The 22,930-nt window shown below is 49.4% G+C and overlaps 1 protein-coding gene across 1 annotated transcript in view; it reads left to right on the top strand.

Annotated features, from left to right (window-relative positions):
* KIRREL1 (kirre like nephrin family adhesion molecule 1) overlaps positions 1-22,930 on the top strand; it is a 103,427-nt gene that overhangs the window by 64,777 nt on the left and 15,720 nt on the right. Inside the window, exons 2-3 of the mRNA XM_049772204.1 lie at positions 21,006-21,155; positions 22,612-22,761. Of these exons, the coding sequence (XP_049628161.1) occupies positions 21,006-21,155; positions 22,612-22,761 (300 nt within the window). The remainder of the gene's footprint in view (positions 1-21,005; positions 21,156-22,611; positions 22,762-22,930) is intronic.

Below are 22,930 nucleotides of genomic sequence, written 5' to 3'. Positions count from 1 at the left end.
TCAAATTCAAATATTTGTCTTATTGAGTACCTACTCCTGCAGAGAGGCTTGTGCTTGGGAATATGGAAACATCAGCAGTGGAGGTGACCCAGGTGAGAGGAAATTGTGTGACAAAGCACAAAAGGGACCTTACTTGGATAGCACAGTTCACTAACACAGTTAGATTCACTTTTTCACCTTCCTGGCTGCCTCTGTCCTGGGACTGTCTGCTCTCCCTGTTTTATCACTGATGAAACTGGAAATCTGACAGCTGACTGAGCCTGAGCTCCAAGCACTTGCCACCTCCCTTACCTTCTATATTCCCCTCTGAATGAATGAGAAGGAAGAACACGAGGGTTGTCAGGCCAAGGGTTGCCTCATGCCTGTTGTTGGCCTCCTGGAGAAAGGGAGGAGCCTCTCTTGGCTGCAGCTGGCTTTTGCTGTTAGTACCAACAGCTGCTCCCTGCTCCACTTTCCCTTGCTCCCCTCTGGCCTTCCTTTCCTCCTTTAAGATGGAACACAACTGAAGTGCTTCTGTTGCCCTCATAGAACTGTGTGTCCAGGGCAGATAGGCTGGCAGTCTGGGGGTCCTGACCCTGGGATATCGGTGTTGTTGAGACACCAGCATGGTTGCATCAGCTGTCCTTGCTTCCCCAGCCTCATGAGTGGAAGCCTCAGCCTCCTCCCTCTGCCCTATCCAAGTACCATCTCAGGAATGCCAACACACCGTTAATTTGTGTGCCTTGCAAACACTTTATTGGCATCTCATGGTGTTGAAAGTCATGTAATTATGAGCAGAATTTATATGTCGCTGGGGCTGCCTGGGCACCCTCCCTGCGTTTCCTTCCAGGCACTGCAAATATTGAGGGCTGGCTTAGAAAAGAATCAAGCCTACCCGCCTTTCTATCTATGCACCCTGCAGATAAGGTTTTAATTGAAAATTGGTTTGTCTGTTCCCTGTGCCTAATTACAAGCCGCCCGCACTGCCAACAGCTCATGCGGACAGGAGCCCAGCGCCCTGCAGGCAGACCTGGGTGGGTCTCAGCATGGGAATAGCTACCTCTTCCCCCCTCCCACCAAAAATCTGACACCCCCCCCAAACTCCCAGCAGGCACTGGTGTGTGCTGGCTCCCTCACCTCCCTCCTGTTTTCTCACTGCTGGTGACTGTCCATTGGGGACAGGATGCAGCTCACTGCCTGCTTCCTCCCTTGACCAGGGTCTGTGCCTCCCACCTCATCCTGCTGCCTCCTTTCCTTCTTTGGCAGTTGGTTAAAATATGCCCAGTCACCATCACCGACTCTCCTTTTCCATCTATGGGTATGGCTGAGGCCTTCAGGACCCTCACTCGCAGAATGCCTTGCCTCTTGCCTCCCAGCCCATGGTGTGGGACTCCCATTCCCCAGGTAGTCATTAGATGTCATTCACAGTTCTGCCCTTGGACATGAGATGGAGCACCTCACCCACACTCTGGTGCCTCCTCATGCAGGCAGGATTGACTTCTGGGAGATGCTAAGAGGTGGCTGGATCTGGGACTCTCATTGTCTTCAGGGACTCCTGAAGCTGGGTGATCATGAGGCGGGGGTTGGGGGAAGCAAGGCTCAGTGTGGCAACCTTGCTTTTATTGACCAAAATGTTTGATTCCCAAGGGAGTGGGAGCACCTGGACCTGTCTTCTGGGCATCTCTCTTGGCTCCCCCTCAGCCACACTGCACTCCAGCAGTGGGACTCTCCATACTAGGGAGCTGGAGGACAAATTCATTTCCCCGCTCCAGCCGGGTGGCTGTGAAATATGATTTCTAAAGTGTTAATAATGCATCACGTTTAGATAGCACTTTACATCTTCCAGAGTGGCTGCCGGGTAGGGGGGCTGGCAGCTGGGCTCCGTTTCAGGACTTCCTGTGCCATGTGGAGCACATGCTCATCCTCTGAGCCTTCTTTTTTTCTTTCTGAAACAGGAAAGGGCCATTTGAGCCATGAGTGTCCCTGCCTCTCCCCACTGCCTTATTGAAACTCCACCCCTCTTTTACCTCTTGTCTAGAGAGCTCATCTCCTATTTCTTCCTTCAGTCCTCACACCCCAATAAAATGCCTGCCATGTACCTGGGACTCAGAAGTGCTTCTGCCTTTGGTGATTCTGAGGTCCCAGCCTGGGGTTTGAAGAGGTTTGAAGTTAATGAAATGAGGGTCACACCAGGTCTTTGCCCTGGGTCAGGATGCTGTCTAAGAACCATTTCTAGGGACCTGAATCTATAGACACCTGAACTCCTGAGATCTGGGAGCTTTCTCAGACACCTGACCACCACCACCCCCACCTTCCGCCTGCTGCCTTTCACCTCTGAACTATATGTATCCCTCATCTTTGTATTTCTTTTCAGGGCTTTTCACTGTTTCCCGGGGGTTTTCCATGTTTTGAACAGTCACTTATTTCACTCCATTTCTTAGTTCATAAGTCATGGCCACAGTCTCCAGGACCCCTTCCTCAAGAGAAGCTATGGAGTGGTTATCCTCAAGTGCCCCAGTTTCCTTCTGTTCCTCCCAAACATTGCTGTCCTTGACACCAGGCTACAGTCCCCTCTGTGGGTAGCCCCCTGAAGATACAGTTTTCCCTTCTCAAGCCCTGGGTTTCTCATGTGTGGGGATCTGACTCTGCCACCAGTAAGGTAAGGCTTTTGGAAAGCTATCTCTAGCATTGCCTAGATCCTATACCAAACATGTCCTTGGTGATTTAAGAGACTCTCTGGTAAGCATGTCAGTACATTTTAGTTGATCTCATAGTGGAAGTTGCGGGACTGGGTTGTCCTGGAGGGGGTCCATCCTACGCCTTGGAGTGTCCTTTTAGCTGGCTCACTACCCCTTAGCTAGCCCCTGCCCTGATAGGGTTGGTGATATTACATGACAAGTTCCCTCCTGCTCACTCCCTGCTGGGACTCTGTTTATCTGGTTTTCCTCTCTGTAATGCTGGCTGGCTGTGAGCTCAAAGACTGGAGGTGCAAGGGGATAAGGGGGTATTCTTCCCCTTGCCCTCAGCCCTTCTGACTCCTCTCACTTCCTAGGAAGACAATTCCTCACAAAGTTTTCCCAGTGGGTTGCGCTGCCACTGCTGTTCAGCTGACACCAGAGCTGACGAGTTATTAAAAATCCTTCATTATTATTCTGTGCTGACTCTCTCCCTCCTCCCTCCCTGCCCTGTCCCGGGCTTCCAAGGCCCATGGCTGTCATTGAGAAATGCCTGGAGGCCCCCAGCCTAGCAGAGACAGCCTTTCTTCCTCCTCCCTCCTCCATCCTTTCTAACCCTGCCCCATGGGGCAGCTGGCTAAGGCACAGATCCCACTCTGGGCTTGGGGGTCTTGTTCCTATGCTCCTCATTCTGCTTTCAGCAAAGCTTAGGGTAGGGGTGCTACTTCTGCAGGTGTTCTGCTGAAAAGTCTAGGGAGACATCTCTGAGGGATGCATGCTGCAGACAACATCTGGGACCTGGTGCTTCATCCCTTGGGGAAGGCGTGACAGGCTAACTCCATCATCCCACTCCCTGAACTGGGGGTCCACACCCAGCTCATCCATCACACTCCTGGTAATCAGATTGTGCTACAGCAGGAACAGAACAGAGCACTCAGCTCCTCTACCCAGCACTGCAGCCACATGTCCTGGGAAATTCTAGGAAGGCAGGTTGGGAGGAGGTAGAATTTCCTCCTCCAGAGAAGCGCACCCCATAGGGCAACAGGTATCCTCCAAAGGGCTTCTTCTGTACCCTTTATCTGTGATACAGGATGAGGGTAGTGTATGGAAGGTGTGCAGGCTCTGCCCACTGGAGCCCATAACTCAGTTGTCCTAGTGTCTTACACATTGGGTTCCTTTTATTCTAAGCTGAGTGACTGAGATCAGTCCCCCACCCCACTCCATTTTTGTTTAGTTTTCGGGCCACACCCAGCAGTGCTCAGCATCATTCCTCATGGACTTGGGAGCATATGGGGATCTAGGGATTGAACTTGGGTTAGCTGCTTACAAGGCAAATGCACTATCTGCTGTACTATGTCTCCAGCTCCTCAGTTACACTTATTAGAGGACCTAGTCACTGGAGCAGAAGGTGAGGCAGAGAGAACAAAGCTCTCGGGTATCTGGTTAGAGATCAGAAAGCTTACATATGGAACTTGGCAGTTCAGGTAGTAGCATCACCACTTAGATTTGCCTTCAGATTGTGCTGGTGTCATTTGTCCAGATCAATTTTACTTATTTTTAAAAATGGTTTTATTAAGGTAGCATAATTTACAAAGTTATTCATAGTTGAGTTTCAGGCATACAATGTTCAAACACCAATCTCATCACCAGTGTCAGCTTCCCTCCACTAATGTGCCCAGCTCCATCCCACCCCCACAACCTACCTCCTAGATGCACAATTTTAAGTGTGGTTGTTGTAGCTTGGGTCTCCTGCATTTAGTGTTAAGTCTATAATTTTGGTTTATACACATGCCATACCACCGATGTACCCAAGTCCTCTGCATACACACCCCCGATTTCTTTTCTTACCTATTTTTTTTTTTTTTTGGTTTTTTTGGGGGGGCCACACCCGTTTGACGCTCAGGGGTTATTCCTGGCTATGCACTCAGAAATCGCCCCTGGCTTGGGGGGACCATATGGGACGCTGGGGGATCGAACCTCGGTCCAGTCCTACGCTAGCACTTGCAAGGCAGACACCTTACCTCTAGCGCCACCTTCCTGGCCCCTTCTTACCTATTTTTTCTATACTGTAGAGCAGGGGTCTCAAACTCAATTTACCTGGGGGCCGAAGGAGGCAAAGTCGGGGTGATCCTTGAGTGCAAAGTCAGTAGTAAGCCTTGAACATTGGGGGGTGTGACCCAAACGACTAAAACAAAACAAAACAAAACAAATTCCTCTAAGATAGGGCCACAAAATGTTGTACGGAGGGTCGCAAATGGCTCCCGGGCTGGAAGTTTGAGACCCCTGCAGAGTGTTCCTATACTCCAAGGAGATTTAATGAACCTGCATTTTCTCATTCTGTTCTTCTATATACCACAGATAAGTGAGATCCTTCTGTTTGTCCTTCTGACTTACTTCCCTTAACACGATACCCTCCAGGTCCACCCAAGTTGGAGCAAATTGAACGATTTCCTTCTTCCCTCTAGCCGCATAATGTTCCATTTCAGATTTATATCACCTTTATTATCTCCTAATATCCAGATAAGTTTTTAACCAAGGACTTCATCTATCCAGAAGTGGGGGTGCAAAAACAAACACCAGTGGGCAAAATGATAAAATCTTTTCTGAGTAGTGGAGAGGGATACAGAATGTGGGATTAGGTGGAATTGGTGTTCATTGCAGCATCAGAAGAGGCAGAAGTTTCTTGCTGGAATTGGGACCGTGATGAAGGTTGGCTCCTATGCTTATTTTGTGATGAACATCTGTTCATCTCTTCCACTGACAGAAGAACCGAGGGAAAGCTGAGATGCCTTGCCTTCAAGAAGCTCTTTATTTCCATTAGTATTTGGACTTAGAGCAATAGGATTAGGCGGGGGTTGAGTAGGGTCATTAATTTCTGGTGAGGGTCTGCCTTGCAATAGGAATGAAAGTTAGAGTACTTGGAACTATTTAGTTTGGCATGAGGCCTTTGCTAAGTTGCTTCTCTGCTCCTGAATTCTCCCTCCCATTGCTTATCCAAGCTTGTCTCTGCTGTCTAAGGCTTCCTGGACTTACTGGAATCCCTTTAATGACAGCAACCATCTGCCACCCCTCCTAGTGATTAGCCCTTCTTCTTCTCTCCTCCTCCCCTCACCTGCTCCATACCCCAGTTCTGCCATCCACATTCCTGGAGCCAGGACTGAGCCCCTGATTTTTCCACACCCAGCTGGTGGGCATTGCAGGGGAACAATTTGTAGTTCTCCCATGTCCCCTGCCAGCCAGTCTCTCTTCTTTCCTACACATTTAAGGTCCTTCTGTCTCCACACACAGATTTCTTTCTGCTCTCCTCTGCCTTTCATCATCATTTCTTCTGTCTTGAGTTCATTTTCTAGGGTTGCTCAGAACCCCTCAGATGTTACTTAGTTTAGTTGCTTCTTTGTTGCTTTGGGGAGGGGGCAATACCTCAGCAATGTTCCTCGGGGCTTTACTCCTGGGTGGTGCTCAAGGATCCAACCTAGGTTGACTATATATATGCAAAGCAAGCACTTTATCGCTGTTGTTTGCTTCTGGCTTCCTACACTACTTCTTGTTCTGGAACTCTCTCAGAGAGCCTCTAACTCCATCCCTCAGGCTCTTTTCCTCATCTGTCTCCTCTCCTTAGTCACCTCTGAGTGCAGATCCGTCATCTTCTGGAAGCTCAACCTGGTGCCAGTGTCCCTTGCCAAGGACACAAAATGTCAGGGGATGCTGGGTTGGGGGCCAGATCAGAGAACTGTTCTCCACCCACTTGTTCCATTACAGAAGAATCTGGACCCTGCCATCACCTGTTTCTCCCTCTATTGATCCCACTTCCTGGCTAGATGAAGTGCCAGACATTCACAGTGGCTTGCGAGGGCTAAAGGAGAGTTCTAGAATTATGTAGGCAAAAGTCATATTTCCGTCATTCCCAGCTCCCAGCTTTGAGACTGCGCATTAACCTGCTCAGGAACAGGTTTCTGAAGGTAGTTATGGTTCCCCATCATCCTTCACTCCGGCCTCTTTTGTCTTTTCCTTGCTTTAATCTAAAGCCTTTTTGCACTTCCACGAAGCACCCTCTACCCCATCTACTCCAGCTCTGCCATTCTTCTGAGGACTGTGAACTGGATTGACTCTGATATCTGGGGAAGGCCTCCCTGCTTCTTGGAATGCACAACACCCCGTCCCCATGCTAGGAGATAATCGAGGGGGAATATTGGCTCCTCTAGGAAACGAGGTGCTAAATTTGTTGTGAGATTGGTGTCACAAGCAATCAAAGGGAGTCTCTCCCCATGGAGGGCTGGGCAGCTAAATGAGAAATCATTAGGTTATTGCAGAGAACAGGGACATTGGAGGTGAAGGAAGGGGAGACCATCCCTCCCCATTCCCCTGGGAGGCTACATAGGGAGATTGAAAAAAGAAGGAAGGAATCTGAGATGCAGAGCAGCTGACTGAAGGGGAGTCATCCTGGATGCTCTCTAAGGTTTGTCTCATTCTGCCTGTCCCAAGCCTCTTGGTGCATGGCTCCCCACTACCCAATTGTTACTTAGCCACTTGGTATGTTTTTAAGCTTAATGAGATTTTTCAGCATCAGTGACTTCTGGTCTCTCTGTCTTGGGCATCTGTCCGCTATATCTGGGTGGGTAGGAGAGTATACACAAGACAAGCACACAGTAGGCAATGTTGTCTGTCCCCAGATCAGCAGAATTTGTGGGGAATAGAAACAGTAAAAAATGCTTATCTGGGCCCGGAGAGATAGCACAGCGGCGTTTGCCTTGCAAGCAGCCGATCCAGGACCAAAGGTGGTTGGTTCGAGTCCCAGTGTCCCATATGGTCCCCCATGCCTGCCAGGAGCTATTTCTGAGCAGACAGCCAGGAGTAACCCCTGAGCAACGCCAGGTGTGGCCCAAAAACAAACAAACAAACAAACAAAAAAATGCTTATCTGTCTACAAACATGTTTGTAATCGTGGTGCTTAATTAAAGATATTATATTTTAAAAAAATGCTTATCTGTGAAGCTGAGGGGGGGGGGGAAGTTTGGAATGGACAGGTTTGAAGAAGATGAAATTGGAAAATCAATCAATATCTTCTTTATAGCACTTCCAAGACATCTGCCTGGAGGGAGGTGGGGGCTTGAAGGATGAATGTAGCCTTGGAATAGGCTTGCTGGCAGATAACCAGGTGCCCTCCACCCAACCATGTAGTTTATTCTCGTTCTGCAAAAGACTTGTTTTCTTCATGGAAGCAGAACCGTAAAGCTGCCCTGGATGTCCTATGCTTTAGGGTTTTAAGAACACTCAGCGATTTGCATGACCTTGAGCAGGAGACCGAGGGTCTGTGAACCCTTGCCAGGACACTGCTACCATGACCCCTTTAAACATCCTGGGAAGGGACTTCTGAGAGTACTAAAATGAACTGTGTTCCTGGGTGCTTCCCCATTCTTGGGGCCTATTATGATCCAGCAAACAAACAGACTATCAGAAGAGGGAAGAGCACAGACAGGGAGATTTACATTCCAGCCCCCCTGGCCAGCATCATCAACCTGAGGAGCTTCTTCTTGAGTCCCACTCTGTGCGGCCTGCTGTCTGCAGCCGGCTGCCATACCAAGACGCTGCTCCTACAGCTTTTAATTACAGAGCCTCCACTTGCAGGCTCCCTCTACTCCCACTGCAAATTAACATTCCACGCTTCTTGCACGTGTAGAATGAACCAAGTTAGATGGATCGATTCAGCTGCCGGTGGGAGCTGCTTTTTACTTTACGCAGGATTGATCCAGATGACCTCAACTTGGGGCCTCCAGAAGCGTCTTAGCGGGAAATCTTTTTAATGGAGATTAATTGGAAAAGCTAAGGATGTCCTAGTTATGGGCAAAAAGTGCCCATTCTCCTTTTGGCAGTTTCGTAACCAGCATTTATTTGCATACATACAGTAATACAGGCTTACTCGACCCAGAGCTACATACATTTTTGCCTCCACACAGAGCATGCGCTTACATCACCACACGGCTGGTTGCCTAATGTCTTCAAAGCCTGTACCTGAATCTTCCCATGTTGATATGTAGTGACTCTGTGCAACATGGATGGATAAACCACACGTTCTACTGTTTTGTTTGTGTTATGGGACTATATCTGGTAATATGGGTATATCTGGTGATATGGGACTATATCAGGGCTTACTCCTGACTCTGCACTCAGGAATCACTCCTGGCAATGCTCCAGGGACCATATGGGGTGCTGGAGAGCAAACATGGATTGGTCACATGCAAGGCAAGTAAGTTCCTTACCTGCTCTACTATGTCTCTAGTACTAACTAACTTTCACTTTTTTTTGGGGGGGGGTCACACTCAGCAGCGCTCAGGGGTCACTCCTGGTTCTATACTCAGAAATCGCTCCTGGCAGGTGCAGGGGACCTTATGGGATGCTGGGATTCGAACCACCTTCTGCATGAGAGGCAAATGCCCTACCTCCATGCTATCTCTCCAGTCCCCCTAACTTCCACTTTTATCTTTCTGAATATGAACTAATTAATTCAGTTGTCTCTGTCTCTCTGTCCAGCCTGGGAGTTTTCAGAAGAAGACAAAGAGGCTTGGATTACTTCATTTTTTTTTCTTCTCATTCCCTTTCTTCTACCTCTTCCTTCCCTTTTCCTTTTTCCTCCTTATCTTCCTCTCTTCTTCCTTTTATTTTATATTATTTTATTTTATTTTTTGCCATACTGAGCTCTGCTCAGGCCTTACTCTCTGTTCTGCAGTCAGCAATCACTCCTAGCAGGTCTGGGGCACCATATTTGGTGCTGGGAATTGAACTGGGGTCAGTTGCAAAGCAAGTATTCTGCCCACTGTACTATTACTCCATCACTCCAACCCCATTTTCATTTTCTTGTGGTGTGTGTGTGTGTGTGTGTGTGTGTGTGTTTGCGCGCGCATGCGCGCGCACATGTGTACCAACGATGGAACCCAGAGCCTCCCATATAAAGGTCATGTTTTCTTCCACAAAACCACATTTCTGGTTCTAGAAAAGTTGAATTTCTATCTTTTGCTTTGTTTTTGGGCCACACCCAACAGCATTCAAGGGTTACTCCTGGCTCTGCACTCAGAAATCACTCCTGGCAGGCTTGGAGGACCATGTGGGATGCCAGGAATCAAACCCAAGTGTGTCATGGGTCGGCTGCATGCAAGGCAAATGCCCTATGGCTGTTCTATTGCTCTGGCTCCAAAAAGTTTAATTTCTAAAGAGATGTATCCTTGTTTCCAGTTTCTTTATGTGTCCAAATCCAGCCACTTTCAAGTGCTTGCATCTTTGATGTATTCTTATCTTGTCTCCTGTTCTTCCCTTTGTCTGGAATGCACTTCCCCCCAGTTCTCTGCCTACTGGAATCATAGTCCTCATGGCTCAATGCAATTCTAGTCAATCAGTGTATACTTATTGCATGTGACCATCAAGGCCGTTAGAGTTCAGACTAACTATGAAAAGGATCAGGAATGGAAAATACAGCAACCCCCATCATTTTGTTATGATATGACATCATACAGTGTGGCATATTACTCAGTAAACTGGCTAGCCTGAGCTGCTGCTGATAGGACTGATCTCTCTTGTCCAGTTTGTCCCAGAGCCCAGGACAGTGCCTGGTATGTAGTAGACACACAGGAAAAAAGCTTATCCTATAGATTGAAGAATATTAGACTGAATTGACCTTCTCTGAGAGATCTAATAAAGGTTCAGATAAGCAACAAGCATGTTAAGTTACCTGCTGTGTGCAAAACATTTATGTCATAGTCATTTTGGAAGATGTATGACTGACATGGCAGTCTAGTGCCTTGACTTACATGTAAAGGAGTCAGGATCCGATACACACATTTAACTGCAGGCTACAATTCTCCGGCAGCATGTTGTGTTCTGTCAGGCCTCATGCCTCTCGCTGAAGTTTTGTGCTTGATTTGGGACAGAAACCTGACTCACATCTTGTCCTTGTGGTGGTGTTGGCTGCAGTACACCAGAGGTCACTTGGGACCACACATGCCCTTGACCTTGTTTACAGCTTTGACTCCCACTGTATGTGTTTTGACCAGCTTTGTTTTATTCCCTGCCACTGGCTCTGTTCAGAATTTCCCTCTCCCACCTCTTCAGGGATCAGATGGAGTGCTGCGGTTTGAACCCGTTCTGGCTGTTTGCAAGGCAACTGCCCTCCCCTCTACTATTGCTCTGGCTCCTGAAAATTTATTCCTTTAAACTTTGCCAACTATTTTAGTTCATCTTGATCGAACAGTTACAGATCGATTATTTGATGACTATATGTCCAGAGTAAGAGGAAGTATGAGGTATGTGAGTAGAATCATAAAGACCAGAATTGAAAGGGAGCTGAGATACTATCCTGAACCTTCTGGTCATCCTGCCTCCCATACCACACATCTGATGATGAGAAGCTCTCACTACCTTGCGTTTCTAGAAGGTTCTTAGAAGACTGAAGCAATCAGGACCCCTGTGAGGCACAGGCATTATTGTAGTCTGGGTGTGCACAATGAGGTGCAGCACTGAGTACTGAGACACAGTACATGTAGCAAGAGTTATATTTGAAGTATATTCTTGTGTCTGCTAAACCAGCCTGCATGGTGCCTGGGCAGAGCCGGGGCCATTCAGTGCCCTGCTCCTCCCAGAACTGGTGGACTGTGTGAAGATGCTGGAGGTCTCCTGACTCTCAGATAAGATGAATGCCCAATCTCTGACTCTTGGCCCTCTTAACTCATTTAGCTTTTAATTTTGAGAGGAGGATGGTTGGGGTGATGTGTAGAAATGTCATAAAACTCATTACATTTCAAAATAGACAAGTGTCTGTAAAATAAAAATATATTGGGGCCGGAGAGATAGCATGGAGGTAAGGTGTTTGCCTTGCCTTACCCCTTGTGCCACCACACCGGCCCCAGGCATCGTGTTTCTAATGCTTTAGGCGGACGGGTCACATGGAGCAGGATAGCAGCAAAGAAATAAATCGAAGCTAGTCCAAAGATTCATTGGAGTTAGCCCGTTTTTACTTCATGGCCTCTCTGCCATGTGTGCCTATCTACATGTCCTCTCACTCCCCAGCCCCAAGCCAAACTCCTTTCTTTATTCAAACCAACTCCTAATCCTAGGTGGAGGAAGGTCAAGACAGATACAAAAGCAACTATGCAGTGGGTTTTCACATCTCAAAGGAAGAGGTTAGGCAAGGGTCAAGGGTTCATCTTACAAGTGTTCATTGGAGCTCCTGCCATAAGTTAGAAGCAGGATCTCCAGCTTGGTTTTGGGTTTGGGGTCAAGGAGAGAATGCCGCCATATAGGGTTTCTCAGAGTGGAGGTTCTTGTTGAAGAAACTATTGGTTTTGATATTTTAGTTTTGAGGCCAATCTAAGTCTGGCCTTACTCCTGACTCTGCCATCCTGATCCCTCTAGAAACTAATAGTAGTAGAATTTGTTTTGGGGCTTACTCCTGCCTTTGTGCTCAGGGATTGAACCTGGTGTGGGTATGAGGACTACATAGGGTGCTGCTAAAGGAGGCCTGGTTGGTATGCAGGTGCCCTATTATATATGCCCTAGCTCTCCAGCCCTCCAGAAACTATTAAGGGTGTCCAGAGGCCTCTCTGGAGAGACAGGGGCCTACCCCTTTTTTATTTTCTATTGGAGGCTGCTTGAACCCCTGTCTTCTGGCTACTGTCCCTCTGGCGCTCAACCCCAGCCCTCCTCTTTCAGGGAATGAATGAGTGGTGTAGGCTCAAAGTCCCTCTCAAAGAACCTATGACTTTCAGAGAAAGTCTGACCCTTCTCTCTGCCCATCTGGGTGCTGGAGTGGGGGACAAGTGGAAGAGTAGAGGGAGGAGTTGGCAATATAGTTAAACGTCCTGCCTTTGATCCCCCTCCCAAAGAGTACCCCACTGGTTTAGCTAGCCCCTGAGGCAGGTGTTGAGGGTAAAGGGAGCTGTGGAGGACTGCCTGTCCTTGCCTTTAATTGCCTTTAAAGTGCCTCAGATAAGGCTTGTTCCCTCCACCTCCCCCACCCTGTCCCCTCCTCTCCTCTATAGCTAATCCTTTGAAAAATCCCTTCCATTTCTCAAGGATTTCCCCCTTTTTCTTTGACCTAAATGCTGCCACCCTTTGGATGAAGCCAGAGGGTGGCCAACCCACCCACATCAGCCCTGCCTATGGCTGTCCTTGCCCATCCCTGGCCCCACTACCTTCCCCACCTTGCTCTGCTGTCTCTAATTTCTTTTCTCCAGCTCCCCTGTCCTTATCTTCATTCTCATTTTCCTTTCCCAAATGGTTTCATTACTTTTTTCCCTTGATTCTCACTTCTCATTTTTTATCCCTCTTCCCAGTCTTCTCCATCATTTCTCTCTGACTGCCCTCTGTTCCTCCTTTAGTGTGAAGGAGGGTTTCCAGGAACTGGAGCAATAGTACAGCAGCTAGAGCATTTGCCTTCATTTGTTCGATCCTGGGCATACTGTATGGTCCCCTGAGCCCTGCCAAGAGAAATTCTGGGTACAGCTGCATGTGGCCCCAAAGCAGAAAACAAGAGGGTCTCCAGCATGAGATAGAGTCCTGTGCCACACATCCCTGCTGTCAGATTTGGGATGTGCCTAGCCCTGTGACAGTTACAGGGTTGCCTCAAAGCCACTGGAGATTTGGAGATGTGTCCACTCTGTACCTGTTTTTTTGTTTTTTTGTTTTTTTTTTTTTTTTGTGCTGACCCTCTATTCCTTTGAAGAGCACAGCATTCGGATTGAGCGGCTCTGCAGCACCATCCTGCACCATCCTGCATCCTACCCCCCCCACTTCTATACTTTCAACTGCAGATTTTGCACATGCATTCAAAGCATCATCCCCTTGAGTTGTGGCAGTCTCTCTCTCTCTCTCTCTCTCTCTCTCTCTCTCTCTCTCTCTCTCTCTCTCTCTCTCACTTGTGGTGCTGGCACACATAGCCACCATGTGCAGGAGATTGTGCATCCAGAGATGCTCCATGGGTGTGTGTGGACAGCACCAGAGATTGACCTAGTGACCTCACACTTGCTTGTAGGATGAGCACTTTGTCACTGAGTTCTCCCTGCCCCCTCTGCTTTTTTTTTTTTCTCGATTTCTTCCTTTCTTGTCTACCTGTTTTTTGTTCAATCACATCCTCTTCTTTTTTAGTTTCTGCTCTATACTTGGTGGTACTCAGGGCTTATCCCGGCTCTACACACAGAAATCACTCCTGACAGCACTTGGAGGATCCTCTGAGCTTCTAGAGATTGAATCCAGGTCAGCCTCAAGCTAGGCAAACACCTTTCCCTCTGTCCTATTACTGACCTATTCAGCCTGGCACTTTCATGGGAAGTAATGGGTCCTTGTGAGTGGACTTGGACACTCAGTGACCCAGGATTGCCTGCTTTTTCTTACTGTGGAATCTATTGAAAGTTTTTCACAGGGCTGGTTTTTTTGTTTTGTTTGTTTGTTTTTTGGTTTTGGGTCACACCTGGCAGCGCTCAGGAGTTACTCCTGGCTCTATGCTCAGAAATCGCTCCTGGCTGGCTCAGGGGACCATATGGGATGCCGGGATTCGAACCATCGACCTTCTGCATGAAAGGCAAACGCCTTACCTCCATGCTATCTCTCCAACCCCAACACAGGGCTGTTTTTTTAACTCACAGACCAGACAGAGCATTTAGGTCTTCTCCTCAGCTACCTGTCACTGAGTTGCAAACCTTGCCAGTCTCTGGCTACACCTTCCATGTGGAGGAAGTGCCAGGATGGCTGCAGATGGACTTGTTTCCCCTCACAGTCTGAGAGAAGGTTTGCTTGGGGCTTTCCTGTGGAGTGCCAGTAAGAAGGGGCAGGAAGCAATAGGAGAAAGAAAGAGCTGGAGGGCCCAGAGAGATAGCACAGCGGTGTTTGCCTTGCAAGCAGCCGATCCAGGACCAAAGGTGGTTGGTTCGAATCCCGGTGTCCCATATGGTCCCCCGTGCCTGCCAGGAGCTATTTCTGAGCAGACAGCCAGGAGTAACCCCTGAGCAACGCCGGGTGTGGCCCAAAAATAAAAATAGAAACAAACAAAAGAAAGCTGGAAGGCGAACTTGGAGAAGGGGAACCTGGCAAAGACCCAGAGAAGAGCAGTGACCTCCCAGAATCAGTCATCCATCTAGTTGGTGGAAGAACCTGAGCAGGTACCCCTCCTGACTATCTGGCCTGTAGTGCTCTGTCCCTCTCTGCCAGCCACGCTCGGCCAATGCCTTCAGGGTTCTGTCTCTGCCCTGGCCAGAAAATCCAGACATCTCGTCTCTGCAAATTTGCCAGGCTCTGCCTCTTGCCATGGTGGTCTGCCCACTGCAGGGAATCTGAGCCAGATTGCGGCCACTTGTGAAATCCCATCTGGTCCCTGGAAAGAGTTCCCTTCAGCTTTCTCTGCCATTGCCCACCCTACAGAGTGATTTGACTTGGGCAGCTTGGCAGGCAGGTAGCGAGGAGGGAGGAAAGAACTCTTCTACTGATGGTCATGTTTTCCTCCCGAAAAGATCAAGGGTGCTGAAGGTCAGTGGTGAAGGTCACGTGGAGGAGGCCTCTGAGACCTCAGTGTTCCTCATGTATCTTCCTTCAAACTGTGACCCCAACATACATTGCTTCTATACCCTCCACGATGGTGGGTAGGGTGCTGGGGACAAGAATGGTGTGTCAGCTCTTGGAACCTTGTCCGGGGAGTTGAGCTAATGTTCTTCACCTGACATCAGTCTCAGCAGGTTCCCAAGCTCCTCGTCACAGGAAAGGGTCACACCCTCTTCAGTCACCTTGTCCATGCACATCTTCTGACTCTGGGCTGTGCTTGTGTGGACCCACACCCCTCAAGCCCAGGCAGCAATCCCTTCGGTGTTGGGTCATAACTTGGCAACAGAGCACTTGTGTTGCCTATGAGAGGCCTGCATCACTCAAGAAAATGAAAATAAAAACTATATCCCCAATACCTTTACTTTACTGGGCAGCTGGTTTCTGCCTTTCTCTCCTCTCTCTGTCCTTACTGTGTCCAGCCTTTACACACACACACAACACACACACACACACACACACACACACACACACACACACACACACGCACACATCCCTCTCCCTCCCTCTCTTTCTCATTCCCTTTCTCTTATTCCCTATCTCCCCATCTCTATCAAAAGTGCAAATCTCTCTCCTCTCCCCTTTGCTGGCCCAGCTCAGAGGATTGCTGTCCTCCTTTCTGGGTGAGAGAATACAACACAGCTATTTTTTTTTTTTTTAGAGCAGAGAGGGAATGGCTGGTCTGGAGGAAGGGAGGGAGAGGGAAGATGTGAGAGCTGGGAGAGAGGTGGGAGAGTGGCAGAAGGAAGAGTGGAGTGTGGAGAGATTTAGTTCCATCTGAAAGCTGTGAATCAAAGGCTTCCCTTTGAACCAGCAGCAAGCTGGAGTGGATAGCACGGGACTGCTCTGGCCCAGGGGGTTCATTACTGTTTGTTTGATGAATCAGGGGAGACAGGGCCTGGCCCCACCTCCCCCTCTTCCTGCCTCCTGGTTTCCTGGCTGGCCACCAGGGAATGTGAGTCAAGATTGGGGGCATAGCTTCATGGCGCTGGCTGCCTATGGAAGTGAGGCCATGGAAGGGGTGCTTGGCTGTGAGAGACTGTAAGATTGTAAGCATTTTTAGCCTTCCTATGCGGGATTTGGAGAGCACTTCAGAGTTCTAGGTCCAAAATGGAATTCCAACTCTGTACTTTGCAGGCCATAGTGGTGGAGATGCCTACAGGGACCTATGTGCTCATATTTATTGGAACAGGTGAGCTGACTGGCCCCCAGTAAGGATAGACGGAGGACCCAGAGACTGGGCCAGAGGTCCTGTTTTCTCGGGAAGGCAAGGGACTGTGTTCTTATGAGTAGTGTGCAGTGTGAGTGCTGGAGTGGGGTTAGGTAGCAGCTTTGCACAGAGGCCAGAGTTTCAGTTCTGAGATCCCAGTGGTGTCATGGGGTGGAGAGAGCTGCCCTCTACCTGCGATGATGGTATTCATGACACCATGTGCTCTCTTTTTTGAGGGATTCACACCCGACAGTGCTTAGGGGTTACTCCTGTCTCTGCACTCAGAAATTACTCCTGGCAGGCTCGGGAGACCGTATGGGATGCTGGGAATCGAACCAGGGTCTGTCCTTTGTTGGCCATATGCAAGACAAATGCCCTACTGCTGTGCTATTGCTCCGGCCTCACACCATGTGCTCTTGAGTTGCCAGCTATGTGAGGTATCTTATCCCCTGTCTTGGGGGCCTGGGCCATGTCCCCTTGAAGTGATAGGGGGTGTGAGGTGCAGGCACAAGGACTGACTCTGGTTTAGCAGAACTGTTTGTCCTTCCCACCATGACCCTGGATGGCTATGGGTTTCCTGTGAATCATGGACCCTCTCTGGGGTTTCACTCTTTCTCCACAGAGGGTTTTCCACGTTCTGTTCTCTGGTTAGAGGAGTGTTCAGGAGTGATTCCAGCCCAGATCTGAGGCACACAACCCCTCCGGCAGTCACCAAGCTTCTGTTAAGAGATGAGAGGGCCCAATAGGCTATTGTAGGCTTTTCAAGCAGGAAGCACTGACACCACAGAGTTCTCTACGAGACTCCACCAGATCACCTACCAGAGGCGATCCTCAAGCATTGGACTGTGAATAACACCTAAGCTCTACTCAGTGTGACTCTGAAACAAGCAAACAAACAAACAAACAAAAAAATAGCCAGTTTTGTCTGGGGTGTGTCACGAATCTAGAGTCAGAGCTGTGTGGAGACTTTCAGACATCTCCGGTATGATGTAGTCAAGAACCATAGCTGAGCAGCTCCGAGATAGTACTTCTGCTTGGTGTATGTTTACCTCAGTGCCCTGAGTATCACTTAATTCCCTTCTCTACAAAGTGGGGAGACTAACAAGCCAACCCTGCCCATTGGGTCTTTATGCCAGAAAAGATGCCTGGCATGTCTTGCCTGGGTACAAAACCACTGCTGATGTGAGGAGTTGGTTTTATTAAGGAATGTTGCCAGGATAGAAGTGGCAGAAAAGGTAAATCATAGTGTCTCTATTCTCCCAAGGATTCCTGGGCGAGTGGGAGAGAAAAGAAGCACTCATCAATGAGTGAGTTCTAATCCACAGCCATCTGTGAGAAGTGCCCTGACCAGAAGTCTAGACAGTGTTCAGACAAGAACAGGGGAGATGGTTTAGGGGGTAAATGAGGAAAGGCAGGAAGGATGGAGAATGGATAGGGAAGCTGCCAGAAAACCCGATTTCTCCTCACCCTTTCGCTTCTTAGCTGCCCATCCCATTCAGTTACTCTGCTGTCCACAAACCTTAGTGCAGCCTCCTAGCAACCTCCTATTCTAGAAGAGACAGAGTCCTCCTCCTAGAAGAACCTATGAGCCAAGTTTCACCAGCCTCGTGGCAACACATCTAAAGAGAGAACAAAGCATACAGTACCTCCAGACCATCTCTGACTTTTCATTTGTTTTTATTATTTTTGTTTGTTTTTGTTTTTGTTTGGGGGCCATACCTGGCAGTGCCCAGGGATTAATCCTGGCTCTGAGCTCAGAAATTACTCCTGACTGGTTCAGGGGACCATAAGGGATGCCGTAGATCTAGCCAGGGTTGACCACATGCAAGGCAAATGCCGTACCTGCTGTGCTATCACTCTGGCCTGTTTTTATTCTTTTCTAAGGCGTTGGCAGTGTTTCCCCCCAGAGATGCTGAACTGGAGCTGTAGCGCTTCAAGGTTTGCATCTCACCCCAGTGTTGTCTCTTTAGCCTCTGATATGGAGCTGCACTGCACCTCACTACTTATTTTCTAGGCATTTTCTTCCAACAGTTCTCTCATCTCATACCCAGCCCCATCATTGTGCCAGAACTTTCCAGACTCCTTCTTAGGTAGTTCCTCTTCAGAAATCTACCTTCTCTTGGTAAATAAATCGAAGGTGGGAGGCCGAACAGGTGAACAGGCACTTTGAGCTCACCCACTTTGAGAAATGCTGATCCGCTCACTCTGCCTAAGGCTCTTTGTACTCTACTTCAGACTTTTCCTCAGGCAAAGCAGACCAGCAAGGCTGACCAGGAGGGATCGGACACATCCAAGGTCACTGCATCCTCCCTCTTCAGAACAGGAGCCTGACTCTAGGGTGTCCTGCTGTCCCTCCAAAGGGTCAGTTGCTGCTGTACTCAGTGACTTGGAGCCAGCTTCCCACTGTCCTCTCCAGATTTCCAGGAAAGCCTGGACACCCAGTTCCCATGTAGACAAGCTATGACTCTCCCTCAAGGCATCAGAGTCAGGCTCACAGGGTGGGCCGCTCTGCTCCTAGCCCTTTGTGGGCTGGGGGGTGGGGTGGGGGGGAAGCAGGGCACAAGAAGGAGAAACATCAGTGTCAGTGTGGAGAGTTTGCAGCATGCTAGCTGCTCTAGAGAAATGCGCAAGGGTATGAATAAATTTGAATAGTAATGAGGGCAGTGCCTGAATTAATAATGCTGGCTGCTCACCTGACCTCCCCCAACCCTCCTCTCCCCAGATCTCAGCACCTGCCACCCTAATCCCTGGAAGTATGGTGGGGGTGGGGTAGAAGGGCCAGTTTATCCTTTGTCTGCTTAGAAAACACAAATGAGGTGGTGAGGTCAGTCTGGTCAGTTCCACACAGTGTCGGGTCAGCTGTTCCCTTGCTCCTTCAATATGAGGAGGCTGATCTAAGAGCTGGTTTTGCACAGATAAGTGGAACAGGATGAAAGTGCAACATGCACTGACCATCAGTGAGGTCCAGCAAGCCTCCCTGGTTCTTGGCAAGGCACAGCAGCCCACATGATATGGAGGAGAGCACCTCATTCTGGCAGAATGAGTTCTGCAGATGCCAGCTGCCAACACACGGGCACAGCCTCTGATAGCTTGGGATCAGAAGTCTTTCGGATAGAGCTGTGATAGCAGGGCTGATGGGTAGTACAGAGAGCCCAAGGGATCCATCTGGGGGAAGCTTCCTAGAAGCAAGCATATTTAGAAAGAAAAGAAGTGAAGCTTGAAGAGAAGGAAGGAGTGGGGTGGGGGAGAGAACAAAATGAGAGGTCTTCCCCTTTAGTAGCTTGGAAGGAGGTCTGGAATGGTTTACACACTAGAATGCTGGAAGACCTTGGAATTTGGGGATGCTGGGTTTTCAAAGGGATGGATTTAGGGATTGTGGTCTTTGCAGAGACTTGAATTAGGGAGGGAAGAAGAAGAACAAATTCCTAACTTCCAGGATAAGCTGTTTGGTTGTGGTAGCCTGACTGATTAGGGACATAGCCAGGAAACCCCTCTCTTTGCTGTCCTCAGAAGCTCTAGCTCCTCTTTCCCACAGCCTGGCACAGGAAACTTGTGGCCATTGGTCCGTCCACCGGTGGCCAACTCTAGTGCTGGTAGAGTGGATGGGTGCAAGCAGTGGGGGGTGGGAGACCCACAATCCAATTCCCTGCTCCATTTAGGCTCCACAATTAAAGGCAATTACTCTGCACTTCTCTAATCAAATGCTCCCGGCCAAGCTGAGCTGCCAGCCAGGCAGCCATGTGTAGCTGCTCCCACAGCCGGAGGGAGAGTGGAGCCGAGTCACGTGGCCTCACGCCTCCCACTGTGTGCAGAGGGAGGGGTGTGGAGAGTGGGTGAGCACAGATGTGTCTGTGTTCGCACTCTCATACCCCCTCCTGCCAGTGCTGGAAACGGGGGGGGGGGGGGGGCAAACACAGGTCAGTGCAGGTGCACCCATATTTGGATCATTCCTTTGGGCCTTTTTACCCTCAGAGAACTTATGCACACATCTGGAAACATGAACTCCCTATGCATGTTCTCTGCCTGTATCTAGAGGACTTGGTCTTTGGCTTAGTGGCACACATGAGTTCCCTTGAGTTTGCTCCTTGGAAGGGACATGGCCCAAGAATTGAGGAGCTGTGAATTCCTGAGAAATGCACTGGCACTGGCACTGGCACTTCTCATCAGTGGCTTGGGGCTGGACTGAGGCAGACTCCAGTCCTCAACCTGACTAGCTCAACTGGTCATCCTTGGAGGAGTTACTCACTTCCTAGATATTCATGACTCTCTGAACAATAGGAGGCTCAGACCAGACCTTCTCTAAGATCTTTGTATCAAACCATGTGGATTTCCTGGTTGCCAGCACCTTAGCCCCTGAGAACCTTTCCAGTGGGCTCTGAAGGGAGAAAAGAACCCAGGAAAAGGGGAGTTGGGTAGAGAGGATCAGATCTGGAGAGGGCCTTTCCTCTAGACCCAAGCTTCTCTCTGGCCTGATGCAGGGTGAGAGTGTAGTGGGCCCAGGAGGTAGCTTCTTGGTGGCGTCCCTTTTTCACTCATCTCCTGACCCATTGCTGCTTTACTGTTTCCAGGCACCCAGACCCGCTTCAGTCAGGAGCCAGCCGACCAGACCGTTGTAGCGGGGCAGCGGGCCGTGCTTCCCTGTGTTTTGCTCAACTACTCAGGGATTGTGCAGTGGACCAAAGATGGACTGGCACTGGGCATGGGCCAGGGCCTCAAAGGTGAGTGGGGCTTTCAGCCAGCTCAGGCTTCAGATTATCTTGTTTTTATGTTCCCTGTTCCCTGTTCCTTACCATTTCCAGCCTCCACTTCCACTTTCTGCCCTTTACACTCCCAGTTCCCTGTAGCAGCTGCTCTTCTGGCTCTGGTTGGCTTGAGAAAGATGAAAGAAAGCTTGAGTGATCTGGGGAAACCAAGAGACCTTTCCATGAGTCTTTATCAGGCACTCTGGAACTGAAGCAAGCATATTGAATCTGTAAAGGGATCAGAAAGAGCCAATGATGGCAACAGAAGCTAATGTGGTTTCCAAAGAGATGAAAAGATTTTTAGACTGCTGGGCAGTGTCTGGTCCTGCCTGGTCATCTGGATTCCCTTCTTCCCCTCTCTGAATCTTGGTTTGCTCATGTGTACACACTGTACAACTGTCTCATCCAGCCTGCCTTTCGGTGGCTTAGGTGACTCCAGAACCAAATGAAAGAAGATGCTTTGTGAAAATGTTTTTTTTTTTTTAATCACAGTATAATAAAAACACTGGGGCATAGGAGGGACTGTCTGTTTATATTCTTATTGTTAGAGTTGGATTATTGGCGGTGGGTTGCCTATCTAGTTCAGGGAAGGGAAATTTGTGTAGAAGGATAAAGAAACTGGGAGTGAGAGATCAATAGATATGGAGTAAGAAGGATCGATCTTCTGTGGACAGAGAGAGATAATGGGAGGGGAACATTGTGGAAGGGGAACATTGGAGAGCAAGCAAGAAGGAGCTACTGGGAGTGAGAGAAAGAGAGAGAGGGGTGAGAGAGTAGAGAGAGAGAGGAAAGAGGTCGATGAAGAGGGTGACAAGGAGCAGATTACTGGCAGATCTCAGCTGAGGGGAGGCAGAGGCTCTTCCCTCCACTGCAATCGGAGTCCCCGTTTTCCCTTGGGTAGCTCAGTGACCCTGCCTCACTGTCCCTCCCTCACTGATGAGGCCCACTGAGGCCTGCCTTGGCTTTTCTCTTGCAGAGGCCGCTGAGCTGTCCTCATTTGGGTTTTCTAGCATCCTCTGCTCTCTCTCTCTCTCTCTCTCTCTCTCTCTCTCACTCTCTCTCTCTCTCTCTCACTCTCTCTCTCTCTGTGTCTCTCTCGCTTGCTCACTCGCTCTCGCTCTCTCTCTCCCTTTCTCCCTCTCCTCCTCCCTAATGACTGCATCCCTTCCCCCTATTATTATTAGAGACATTTGTCTGCAAACAGCTTCGAAGGTTTCATCTCCTGCTCCATCTCCACACCCTCCCTGTCTGCTCCTCCCTCCTGCTGAGGGCTCCCAGCCTCACTCTTAGGGGCTGTGTCAAGGCAGCATCTGCCTGTGGGACTGCCCGGGAGGTCTTGGGACAATGGAGAGGGCCATGGGTGGGTGGGAGGAGAAGCTGCTTCCTTGGGAGCTGGTTCTCAGATGAGGATGGCTTTCCTTTCTCTCAGCAGCCTGGCCAAGATACCGAGTCGTGGGCTCCGCGGATGCTGGGCAGTACAACCTGGAGATCAGCGATGCCGAACTCTCTGATGACGCCTCCTACGAGTGCCAGGCCACGGAGGCGGCCCTGCGTTCTCGGAGGGCCAAGCTCACTGTGCTCAGTAATGACCCTCCCCCGGGCCTCATCACTCCCCAACACATACATGCAGGGAGGGAATGTGGGATCCCCCTTTGATTGCTCATTTCTGCCCTTGTTCTGCTGTCTCCATCTTCTCCTCAGTTTTCCTCCATTAAATTTCCTCCACAGCCAAGGTCAGAGAGCAGAGTCAG

The sequence above is a fragment of the Suncus etruscus genome, chromosome 4, assembly GCF_024139225.1.
Source record: "Suncus etruscus isolate mSunEtr1 chromosome 4, mSunEtr1.pri.cur, whole genome shotgun sequence".
NCBI lineage: Eukaryota > Metazoa > Chordata > Mammalia > Eulipotyphla > Soricidae > Suncus > Suncus etruscus.
This window is presented reverse-complemented; position numbering and strand designations above follow the sequence as displayed.